This window comes from Synchiropus splendidus, chromosome 3, assembly GCF_027744825.2.
Source record: "Synchiropus splendidus isolate RoL2022-P1 chromosome 3, RoL_Sspl_1.0, whole genome shotgun sequence".
Classification (NCBI taxonomy): domain Eukaryota; kingdom Metazoa; phylum Chordata; class Actinopteri; order Syngnathiformes; family Callionymidae; genus Synchiropus; species Synchiropus splendidus.
The window spans coordinates 22,461,709-22,474,255 of record NC_071336.1 but is presented as its reverse complement, the minus strand read 5'-3'; the positions used below and the strand labels follow the sequence as shown (position 1 = coordinate 22,474,255).

Here is a 12,547-nt window from a genome sequence, read left to right as displayed (position 1 = left end):
TTGTTAATCTTTCATCAGAAACGTGTTAGCTTTAATAAGATCTCTGACAGAAACATTTGATCCAAGTGCTGTTGTTTTTTCTCCCTAGAAAGCAGCGTTCATGAAGGAAGTATCGGCAATGACAACGATGGCAGCATCTGTGGGAGTGACTCTGCTTTCTACAAACAAAGTGAAGGTAGGATGGAAACATTTTCAATTGTATTCTGGTTATTTTTGATGCAGTGGATATTTAGGCCAAGCTATGACTCTGAGCCACCGACCAGCTAAAAAAGCTTAAAAAAGAAGCACCATATGTTGAACTGCTATATCCACTCGTTCCTCTTCTCATTTAAGGTGATAGATGCCAGAAGTGAAGCAAAGCGAATGCTGACTGCCATCAGTCAATCCTAGTTTTTAGGATTTAATCAGCTAAAATAGCTTTCACTTTATCTATTTTGTTATGTTATCTGCTATCACTTACCTGCACTTTGTCTTCGTGCGTCTCATCTGAAGAGCATCTGATCTTATCCAGTCTTATCTATAAGCAGACTTGTGGTTAGCCCAGCACCTGATGTTGTGGTTTTACTCTGTCATCAGGTCACAGTATGGCAGAGACGCTCACAGTCGCCCTACGTGTTGCTGAAGAAGCTATAGAAGAAGCCATCGCCAAGGCAGAGGAGTTCAGTGACAGTTTAGTAAGAGCTCACATTGCGATTCTTATCATCTTTGTATGAGGTCTGTCTTCAGTTTTGATCCGTACAATGGAAAAATACGCTGCAATCTCTGTGAACAGGAGAAGCAGAATGAGGCCCGTTATTTGCGGGACCACAAAGAGGAGCTCATAGAGGAACTTGCTACAGCCATCGTGCAAAAAGTAGGTCAAACCCATTTGATGCTGTTTTGTGCGGAATCTTCCGATTATATAAGAGTAAGGGTCAACCTACTGTCAAATGGTTAATATGTGATTCTAGAATCATAATACAACATAGTATTGTGAGCACATCATTTTTGTTCATGTTCATTTCCTAGATCATTCAGAGGCGGAAGCGCTCGGAAATGCACACGGACTATGACTTTGTCTGGCCTCAAGCTCAGTCCCTGATACAGTCGAGTGAAGTGACCTCCCCATCTCAACCTCAAGCTTCTTCTCAAGGACCAAAGGATCCACTCCAGCCTACCTACTCACTCTGGGTCAGTCTGCATACAGTCATTCCCATACACACTAACAGTGTGCTTGTGAGTGGTTTTGGTGTATTAAGCACTATTAAGGCTTACAATTGGTTACAGGGAGAGTTTAAGCAATTTAAGAAATTAGAGGTTTCAGAGCGTTCAGTGAACCATTTTGTTGTTCTTCATTGACATCAGAGCTGTCACTCTTTTCTGACTGTATTTGCAGCTTTTCAAAATGAAATTCCAGTCATTTATTTCTAAATTGAAGAATCACATTTCCTAAACTGTGCTTTCTGGAAAAATCTGTTTAAACAATGTGGGCCGCCTTCATTAGCTTTCAATAAAGGAATTTAACTTTCACAGCAACAACCATTCCTCCTGCAAACTAGATGAACATGGAATCTTAAATAAGCTGTAAAATAAGATGCTCATGCATGGGCAATGGAGGGAATTGTTACTTTTCAGTACATAAAGATGTAAAATAGAATATTTTTGCATCAAAAGTTGGAATTCAACGCAAATGTCATTGCAAAGGTGTTGCTCTGTAAGCTAAATCAAGAATGCAATTCCTAAAATAACGATTGTTAACAGCAGTTGGAACATGTACCTGCCATATTTTTATTGTTTTCAACTATGCATAACATCACTAATATTCATCTACTCTCTTGGTTTATTTGCAGTTTGTAGTCCTCATTTGTCATTCATGACTGAAAGTGGTTTCATGGATGTAAGATTGCATTGCACCAATAATACTGACAGTTTGTTCATGTATTCAATGCCCTATATTTGTAGTTTGCACTGTAGTAGAACTGATTTTACTGTGAAAATACAATTCTGATGTCTCTGGCAAAGTATCAACGTCCTCACACTCCTGCAGTTTGATGTATGTGGCTTCTCCAGTGTCTCTCTCAAACCATTTGTTATTACTCTGCAGCCCGTGAACACGTTTTTATCAGCACTGGTCAGCTTGTGGGTGTAAACTGCTTACCAGAACTACATACACTGATATATTGTGTGTCGTTGTGCACCATGTGGTTTGGTTTCTGCGGTACAGATGTTATTGTTGAACACTCAGCCATTTTTTTTTCTCAGTTGAAGCCACATTTCGCTCCACACCCTGTGTTTTGGAGAGTAGTATCTTTCTTTCAATGCGCTCCCAAAAAATTTAAATGGAATCTTGTTTGGTAGAAACTTGCTGTGATACCAGGGTTTCAATTCTATTATTTTTCAAGCAGCTCAGTCTCAGTACAACCCACCACTCAAGACTCACTTCGAATTTTATGCCCTAATCCTTGTTCTATTCCTGGGATTATGGGATTAAGGTCCTATAGGCTCAATTCAGCACCAGCTTTAGTTTCAGGACCAGATAAAATATTTTGTATAGGTCTTTTTTTAGACTAATTTTCTTGAAGATCAAATTGAACATTTATTAAAGCAATTTCTTGAATCCTTATAATCTAAAAAAGGTGAAATAATAATTTGTAAAGTCACATTTCTATGGCACCAATATCATAACAGAAGTCATCCTAGACTGTGACGAGACTGTGGCCCAACGTCAGTATGAAACTGCAGGGGCTGTTTTGGCTGTAGAGTGGATGGGTGAAATGTGGGTTCAAAAATAGTATAGAGTAGAGAATGATTTAAATATACAAGCCAGTGTTTGCAGGACAAGGTTGTTAAGACTGCAGCTGGTGACGCACACACAGAAGAGGAAATAGAGGATGGAAGATGGCGGTACACAGCAAGATGATTTTGTGATTCCTTTTTGTCACACCATTGGCAATTATTGTGCAGTATTTCAGAGGAACGTGTTTTATCATCCATTATATATTGTTATTTCCGAGTGCTTGATGCGACAGAAATGTGCATCCAACTGGTCAAGTCCCTTTTTTGGGACAGTGGTCTCTTTAAATGCTGGTGGAAGTGTTTTTACCGGCAGATCATAATTGATATGAAAGTATGTCACAGGCCTGACACAGATCACAGGCCAGATATTGCGCCAGATTTTGGCTTCAGTAGAAAAGGAGGTGAACTCCTGTTCAAGGAGAACAGAGTAATGTAGCAGCCACATCAAGGTCCTTATTAGCAGCTACAACAGTTGCACAGATGAACAAAGGATCCAGATGCACACTTGGCAGAGGTCCACACTTTTTGTCATCTGGGATTGTCGGGTATTTGTCATCAGCCTGCGTTTGTGAAAAGCTTGGAAGCCATGCTCCCCGGGCCTCTGCGCACCGTTCACTCGCTCAGTGAAGATCAAAGTGCTGTGAAATACTCTGGGATCCTCCACGACGGTGTGGTTGTTGCGGACGAGTTGTGATTACAGGGGCTCTGCAAACACACTCATTTAGCCAGTGGGTGCAAATGCACTGAGATCCCCAGTCCTTTTATCATCCCACTGTGTTACGCTGATAATTCAGGAGCTGAAGAGAACTCACTAAGCCAGAATTAGTAACTGAGACAAATGCGTTTCATAAAAATTGACACGGCTTTCTGCTGCTATTATACACAGATGTTGTTCCTTCTTGTGACTGAACTGCTTCTTTATTCAGTACATTTGATGGCTGCCTTGACTGAAACTCTTTTAGTCATTTTGACAGTTTGGGTCAGCTGATATATAAACAAAAACATTTTAACTTCTTTTAATTCCAGTAAATCCCATGTTGTTGCTCTATAACCTTGTTATCTGACTCCTGGCAACATCTGTGTCTCATACATTGTACCACATTTTGCTTATGTGTAGCATATAACTATAACTGTAATTATATTACTGCCTTAGTTTGACTTAGTTTGACTTTGAGAATACTTTTTGGGTTCCACCAGACATTTATAATGTTCTTAGTATCCCCTGCTGGCCAGGATAGTGAAGTGCAGATGTTGCATATTGTACTGTAATATCTTTCATAGGCCTGAAATTTCAACCAGACATACACTATCGGCTAAAAGTTTGAACACACCTTATCATTCATTGGTTTTTCCTTTATTTTTGCCACATTCTACATTGTAGATGGACACATCAGGTATCAACTATATGAAGCAGTATATGTGTAATTATGTAGCAAAGAAATATAATTTAAATAACTCTAGATATGCTTTGAATTTTAGATGACTCAAAGTAACTGCCATTTGCTTTGTTGGCTGCAAAGCCTTGAGCTCCAATTCAGGTGACCACCTCATGAGGCTCATGGCCAGAATGGCAAGAGTGAGAAAGAAGTCCTCAAAGAAAAGGGTGGCTACGTTGAAGAATCTAAAATATAAAACATGTTTTGAATAATGTCACACTTCATGTTTACTACATAACCCCATATGTCAAAGCTGCCTTCAGTGAGAATCTTCACGAGTCGCCACATCAGAACCGATTAAAGAAACTTATTTGTGTTTCACAGCCAAAGATGGGAATTGCAAGACAACATGAATCAAAATGTATTTGTTATTTTGCGTGTGAAAGGATGTGTGATTGACTAGGCTCTGTCTGTAAAATACATTTTGCTGCCTGTTCAGACTGAGGTTTTGAACTGAGAATTCATCATGACATCACTTGTGAACGATGCCTCAAGCGCCTCACTTGGAATAAGTATTTCCTCAGTGTGCTTTGCTAACACGAGTTTAAGCCTCATTCTTGCTCCTATATGCTCAAATAATGTTGCAGGTCCCAGCCTGATGAAACCAAATGGTCTGACAACAGTCGTGATTTGTAGTGATCATTGTGTGAATCACTGTGTCCCTGTGTTTTTGTGCTTAAAAAAGCGTTCTCGATCAGCCTTCTCCCTCACAAGTGACGACTCCCCAGAGAAAGGGCCCGAGGACGAAGGAGCTGTTGGACTACAGGAATATGCGTCTCTGAAGAGGGAGGCCAAAGCCACATCGCTGCCCAATTGGAAAAGTGTTGACCGGCTGGACAACTCTAGTAACTACTCTTGCTGAGTTGAGGTGAGGTGTCAGTATGAACTTAACTTGCCTGTGTCTTCTTCAAGGTGCATCATCTGTCCTTCAAAGTCCAGACGGCAACTGGATCGCTCTGCACAGCTCCCAGCACTCTCGGCCCAGTCTGCTGACCAAGAGGAAGAGTCTGGTGTTCAGTGTTTTGGAGAAAGAATCCGGAGTCGTCTCTGCCTACGACGAGATGGGCTCCGACTCTGAGGAGAACGATGAAGGCAGCTGGGGCACGGCACTGCGACAGTTTAGACGCAAGCTGTCAGACGAGACCTATTACACCGATTCCCAGCATGACCCAGAGTGGACTTACACGCAGCACCTGCCTGTGACCTCTCCTTCCTCCGGCCAGTACACCAACACAGAGACATTGAATTCAGATTCCGAGGCATCATCCGTGCTGTCAGCACAACCTCGTAAACCTCCTCATCACCTGCTGGGGAAAAAAGGAATGTCGGACACTCACCTGCACCCTTATCACACCCCGTCCTACAGCCAACACCTGCACAAGAACTTCTCCCCTCATCCACTGCTCTCGGAGGCTCTGGACGTCAATTTTAACCCAAGGGTAAGAAAAAAAATGCTTTTTGAAAAGGGTCAATTTTTTCAGACTAGCTGTTATGTAAATCAAAAACTTGAAGAGAGACCATTTTTGGATCAAGACATCAGGACAATAGACCTTTTTTCCGTAGTTCAATGACTAGTTTTCATAGTCACGATCGATTTATTTTTCTAGTTTCCTCGAGACAAACTCTGGTTCGATGGAGTTGTAGAGACATCTGGTGGGGAATAATCCACACTACACTCAAGTAAACCGCAAATTTATTGTAACTTCAACACATTTGAAAGCGAAACTGGAGCTCTCCTGTAAAGGCGGCGCAAGCAAGACGGGGCGTGTCTGTTGCACTGTAAAACCAATGTCAAGGTGAACCTGATCTCTGATGCAACACATCCTTCTGAACTTCAGCTACTCACTGTGAGGTTCCCCGAGATAAAACACTATAAAACCCGATGGTTTTAATCACCACATTGTGTCTTAAATGCTAATGTTTACATTGTACCTGGCGTAGTAAGGATGGTTTCAATCACTTCTGACCTCCATGTTTCAGGTGATGGGAGACAGCAGTGAGGCGGAGGAAAAACAGAACGATCCAGTGAGGCGAGCGCGGCGGCGCAGGCGCAGCAAGAGGGACTCGTCAACGGAGAGCAAACCTGGAAATCCTACGCAGTCAATCTACCCGTTAGCGCAGGTAAAGCCTGTCACATGATTCGGATTACAAATGGGAATTGTGACAATTGATGATTCCATTGTCGGTGGAGGCATCATTCATATTACAGATGAGTGGAGAGTAATTCACGAGAGCAAACTACTGGGTAGTTAATTCGAAAACAGTGCGCATGTAACTGTGGATTTCAATTGATGAACGTTTAACTAAGGTCTGTCAACAGAAACATCATAGGTCACAGATCATCAGTGTCACGTAACTGCGTTTGGACTCATTTTAATGCATTGTTTTGGAGTAAACCTGTTTCGATAATGTAATTTGTGTAATTTGTGAAGGAAATTTGATCAACTTTGAACAGGTACAACATCATAGAGTTTGTACACACTTTACTACATTATTTTGATCTTCATATTCATTTATTTTTATTTATTTATTATGATGCAATAATAAATTCGTAAAATTACAGTTATATCCATTTTGCTTTTCAATGTTCCTCTGTGATTGAACCATGGCGTGACCTTGGCCACTGCAGTTAAATTTGTCAAGAACCACCACTGCTTCGTGAGAGATTTCTTCAGTACTGCTTTCATAGGTGGTTTTTCTCTCTCTTTCTGAGAACGTAGTCTACACGAGCCACCTGTGTGCAACCTTGAATCAACTGAAACCCTGCAAGAAGGGAAATATAATGCCTGTGGGTTACCTGGTGAGCCACATTGGTGGCCCTTGATTTAGATCCACAATGTGGCGTTTCTAGTGGATATGATGACTAAAAAAAATAGGTAATCAATTACAAAGCTCTGACATGCATTTAGAGACATTTAATCAACAACCTGTCAAAGCAAACTGTGCTCTGTGGGGCCCAGAGGAGGCAATGAAAGGGAGGAATACAGGGTTTAAACTGTAGATTTGATGGAGCATATTTGCAGCCTTATTTCCTCACTGCCTCGGAGCAAACATTGCATTCCAGTGGGAAATATTATCCACTTCCTAGGGCTTTGTATCGTTTGCCCAAAACCATTATGAGCCGTCTTAGTATTTTTGGAATTCTTGTTGTCCATGGGGCACAGTGTCATAATAGTCGTGGTTGTGGTGTTGTGTGTCTATTATGAATAACCAAGAATCGTTTCACTCATATCAAACCGTAATGTTTTGTTATTCACAACTGCCAAAATCCATTATTACTAGTGATTACTGGGATTAATCACTAGTAATAATGGGAAAAAAAAAACGTATTCAGGTGTTAAAAGATGTTGCGATGCATTTCTTTTTTCTTTTTGGTCTTTTAAAGGAGAACAGCGATTTTCTTCTGAATGAGCTGCTGAAGAGAAGTTTCAGTGAAGAGCAAGCGGAGTCTGACACCAAGCCAGTCACAGCTTCTGGACATGAGGCCTTCAAATGTGACGCCATGAGATCTGAGCCGGAAGATTTGGACACAATTGCCCCCAATCCTGCAGTGCCAAGCCCCCCTTCGCTCCCATGCGCCCTCACACCATTGTCGCAGAACTCTCCCAGCACCCTGGTGCTCGTGTCCGACCCCAGTCACCCGCTGGAGGAGGAACTGCGCTGCAGACTTAACAGGCTGGTCGTTTGTGCCAACAGCAGAGACAGTAGCTCCGAGGACGACGAAACAAAGTCCTCTGCAGACAAGCCGCTGGAGAAAGAAAGTAAGACAAACCAGGAGAACCAGATGGCGAAAGAAAGTGAAAAACAAAACGTTGAGTGCATGGTCAATGACAACTGTCATGAAGGCAATGAAGAAAGTGCGAACACAGAAGAAAGTGGATTTGTGCTGGAATTTAGTGAGAGAGGAATGAAGAGTCCATCCCTGGATGAAGAACCTCTGTCAGACAGATGTGAAGAAAAAGTAGAAGACTGGGAACCTAAGAGAAGACCGGGGAAGAGACAAAGTAAGAGACAACACAGAAGAGCGATGGATACTGAAGCAGAGTTCAGCGGGTCCGGGACCAGTTCGGCTGCAGTTACTCCTTCTTCCCAGGAGGGGGTGCTAGCTGATAACCAGGTGAGAAGACCACGGCAGGCGTGGGGTGTCTCGTGTGTCTGTAAGCTCGGTCTGTCTCTCATCCTGTGCTTCCTCTTCTTCTCTGTGCTTCACTGCTGCCTGTTTGTCTCTCTGTGCGTGTCAGGAGCAACACATAGACATGGAGCAACAGCAGAGACTTGAGTTGCTTTCCTCTCTAATTCACCAGGTGAGAGGCGTGAGAACCAGCATCTACTGTCCACCATGTAACTAAAGAGTTGAATATACGTTCTGAAATTCTACTAGTTGATCCTTGAAGTTGCTTTGGTTATCTCCGACAGGGTGGGTATCTTTTTAGTTGGTGTTGGTTGGTTGGTTTGTCTGTGTTCAAATTAGCTTCTAAGGTTATGGATGGATGAAATGATCAGGAAATAGGTGAAATGGGACAAGGAACAAATGAATTCATTTCAACAGTACCATCAGAGTGTCCTGGTGGAGGTGAGTGCCGTTGGCCTTCATGGATGAGTTCAGCGTTGACATCCCTATTCTGTTGTTTTATCTTTTCCTTTTAAAATCAACCGATGTTTGTTTGTTTGTTTTTCTCTTCCTCCTTCTGTGTGTTTTTTATATTCCTCTGCTTCACTATTAATATATAAAGTAGTATCTTAATGGCACAGTTGTTGCAAACTGCATAATCTACAAACAAGCATTTGCGCTTGTTAAGAAGAAAGTTTTTTTTTATCATCTAGGACATGAAATAAAACCTGGTTGGCTTCCAGCTGAGCCTCGGTGGAACCCTGTTAAAAATGGCATCACATGTGAGAAGGTTTGTTTCACTTGAAGAAGAACAAACATCTTATTTTAGCATGGTGATTATTTTATTTCAGTCCCATACAAGCTTTTAGCATTCATTCAGGAGGAAGTCATTTTGCCTAATATACCGTCTTCGCATCATCTGAAATTGTGATGCAGTGTGTTACAATGGCATAAATCAGAATTTTTCAATTGAAAAGTTTCAAACTAAAAAAGTCTCGTATTTAGTCACCTGTCGAAAAACATTTTTGTTCATGAATGAGCATATACAATTTAAGTAGAAGACTCAGGAAAAAAGATGAAAGATTAAATATTATTTCTTTAATAATGATTTAAAAAATTCTATTCAATAAAATGTTTCAATTTCTTCTGACTTAATTTGTTAAAAAATATAGACAAGCAATGCATGTAAATATTTATTTGATCAATATTTTCATTTTTGTGTGGAGTTAGTAACTGCATTATAATGTCTTTAAAAACTCCATTTGTCAACCTCAGCTAAGATGACAGATGCAGTAGGAGCCTCATTTCCCAGGATCTATGTGAGGACAGCCATACACGCTCACCGTGATGTAACACTGACACATGTGGGCACACACATCCTGAACATGTTTGTGGATCAGATCACACCATCCACATGGACAAGCTCGGATCAATGCGGCGAGAGCTTCATGAGTAATACTGGCCCTGTACATTGTGTGACATCACGCCGGTGTGATCTATTTCTGTTCCGGTGGAACAACCAAGACGCTTCTGTTGGAGTCACAGGCATTTAGTAGTTTTATTTTCCAGTAATTTTGAGCAAAAGAAACCACAAATTTCTCTTTAAGTGCCAAAGAGTGCGTCACTCATTATGGTGACACCAAAATACAATTTTAAATTCACTATTCTTTTTAGGATTCAGTTGTTGATGTCACTATTTACCTTTGTATTACAATTTTTTAAACTACTATTTTAAATGATAAAGATCAACAAAACTGCTGGTGAAAAATGAAAATGGTCATTTCAGTGAGAGACATTATAGCAAAACTTTGGAAAGAAAATATATGTCATCTGACGATGCAGACGCGTTGAAGGTTTCAGGTTTCATCTCCAAGATGCCTCATATCTCCATCGACCCAAATTATTCTCACTTGATCTTTTGCAAAAAAAAACATTGACTGCTAAATAGAAGATTAAAGACACCTGCTTCTCCATTCAATTCAAGGAGTGAACCGGATCTTAGCCTTGTTTTCTGTTTTTCACTCGCTGAGGCACTCGCTGTCTGAGAGGAATCAATACAGCTAATGATCAAAGCTTCAGCAGGTGATTCATTCATTATTGAATCACATCAGTCCCTCAAGCCCATCTCTCTCCTTAAAACACATTTTTATCTTCTCAATGAGGAAAAAAAAATCATTCCTGGCTAGAAGGAATGTCACCTTAATGACACTGAAACTTGAAGGACCTGTTTGAGAAAGTTTAAACTTACAATTTTCATATCCCACTAACTTCGAGACCTCAGAAACCAGTTCGTCACGAACAGCAACATGCTAACAAAACCAGGTCAATTTGACCCTTCTACAAAGCCAATTCAAATGAATAAGACTGATCAATATTACAGCTCTTAAAACTGAAATTTTACTGGAATAAAGGAACTAATGTGAATGCAGCAGTCCATGGAAAAATGTAGTTTTCTTTAAACGTACAGTCATCTTTTTTGTTGACTCCTTTTTTTTTACGATTGGAGTTTGTGTATGAAAATCCTGTATCTGCTTGGTTGAGATTCATCTTCAAATTCCGTGAACGCTAAAGCTGTCTGGAAGTTGTCACTTACTGATGTCTTGTTGTCATGTGCCCGGAAGGAATAGATAGATTAGATGAACTTCGAAATGGTATTATGGGAAGGCTTTGCTTTGCAGAAGGGTGCTTTTGTGGAAAACATTTGGATAAAACCTGGGATGCCAGGGTGCCTCATGTGGCCCTTAGCCTGTCTGCCCCCATGAGGTCAGAGCAAAACCTATCACATATCAAATGTTTCTTTCAGCTGACTCACTGTTTATGATTTGATTGAGGATTTGTTAGTTCTAAATAGAACATTGTAGTGTTGTGATTTGTGTGTGCATTTGTTTTTTTGTTATTAATGAATAATTTGGAGTTGGAGCTGTATATGATGTGGCCCCTTAAGAAAAATAACTACTCACTCTGACTTTGACCAATGAAACTGCAATGTTCTCAACAGTATCTCTTGATATATATGTGTGTGTGTGTATGTGTGTGTGTGTGTGTGTGTGTGTGTGTGTGTATATATTTATATACACCTCTCATTCAATGTGTTTTCTTCATTTCCACATGACTTACGTTGTTGATTCTCACTGAAGGCATCAAAACTATGAATGAGCACATGGAATTATATAGTAAACAAGGAAGTGTGTAATTTCTCAAAACATGTTTTATATTTTAGATTATACTGTGTAATAGACCTTTTGCTTTGATCACTACTTTGCTCACTCTTGCCATTCTCGCAATGAGCTTCATAATGGAGTCACCTGATGAGGTTTTCCAACAGGTGACTTCATCATGAAGTTTGTGAAAACTTGAGGATATTTTTAATTATAAATATTATTATGAATAATATAACATAATATTCAACATTATTTTCTTTGTTACATAATTCCATATATCCTGCTTCATATATTTGGTGTCTTCAGTCCGCATCTACAGTGTAGAAAGTCATGTAAAAAAAGAAAAAACACGGAATCAGAAGGCGTGTCCAAACTTTTGGCCTGTATTGTATATAATCTGTTGATTTGTTTGTGTTGTTGATTCTCCTTTCATTTGTATATGCTGCTTTCACGACGGTTTGTCTTTTGTTTCATCAGAAGTATTCTGCAGCGTCTCTGTGTAGCATAACCACGGAGGTGCTGAAGGTTTTGAATGCTACAGAGGAGCTGATCGGTGAAGCTGGAGGAGATAGTGGTGGTCAGTCTGAGTCTTCTGCCATGTCCCCCATTTCGAGCAGCTCTGAGACTCGCAGGCTGGACCAACGACTCACCAAGATGGAGGAGAATGTGAGTGTGATGCTGCCCTGATCAGAGCGACCTCCGTCTGACTGTAAATCCACACTCACGTTCTCCCTGTAGGTGTATCTGGCCGCTGGAGCAGTGTATGGTCTGGAGGGGGCACTGGGCGACTTAGAGCAGTGCGCCCGCAGTATCAGCAGCGGCACCTCAGAGACAGAACTGGCTTTTCTAGAGGACCAAGTGGCCACAGCAGCGGCTCAGGTCCAGCAGTCAGAGTTACAGGTGGGTTGGTACACTTGTCACTGTTGATCTCATCGCAGTCCTGTAAGTTGTGCGCCATTAACTCAGTTTTGGTAAATGGGTCTCTGATGATAAATTATTATATACACCAAATTTCTCCAATATTTTCTTCTAACTGGAGATCTGGACACCTTCTTCCTTGTAGT

The 12,547-nt window shown here is 40.9% G+C and overlaps 1 protein-coding gene across 2 annotated transcripts in view; it reads left to right on the top strand.

Annotated features, from left to right (window-relative positions):
- Positions 1–12,547, top strand: part of myripb (myosin VIIA and Rab interacting protein b) — a 105,380-nt gene that overhangs the window by 87,093 nt on the left and 5,740 nt on the right. The window contains exons 5-15 of one of the 2 annotated variants that reach the window (XM_053859888.1): positions 89–175; positions 577–674; positions 773–853; positions 1,009–1,170; positions 4,897–5,056; positions 5,124–5,650; positions 6,192–6,332; positions 7,597–8,328; positions 8,453–8,515; positions 11,961–12,149; positions 12,222–12,383. In XM_053859888.1, coding sequence (XP_053715863.1) covers positions 89–175; positions 577–674; positions 773–853; positions 1,009–1,170; positions 4,897–5,056; positions 5,124–5,650; positions 6,192–6,332; positions 7,597–8,328; positions 8,453–8,515; positions 11,961–12,149; positions 12,222–12,383 — 2,402 coding nt within the window. The remainder of the gene's footprint in view (positions 1–88; positions 176–576; positions 675–772; positions 854–1,008; positions 1,171–4,896; positions 5,057–5,123; positions 5,651–6,191; positions 6,333–7,596; positions 8,329–8,452; positions 8,516–11,960; positions 12,150–12,221; positions 12,384–12,547) is intronic. The other variant, XM_053859889.1, reaches the window with a different exon arrangement.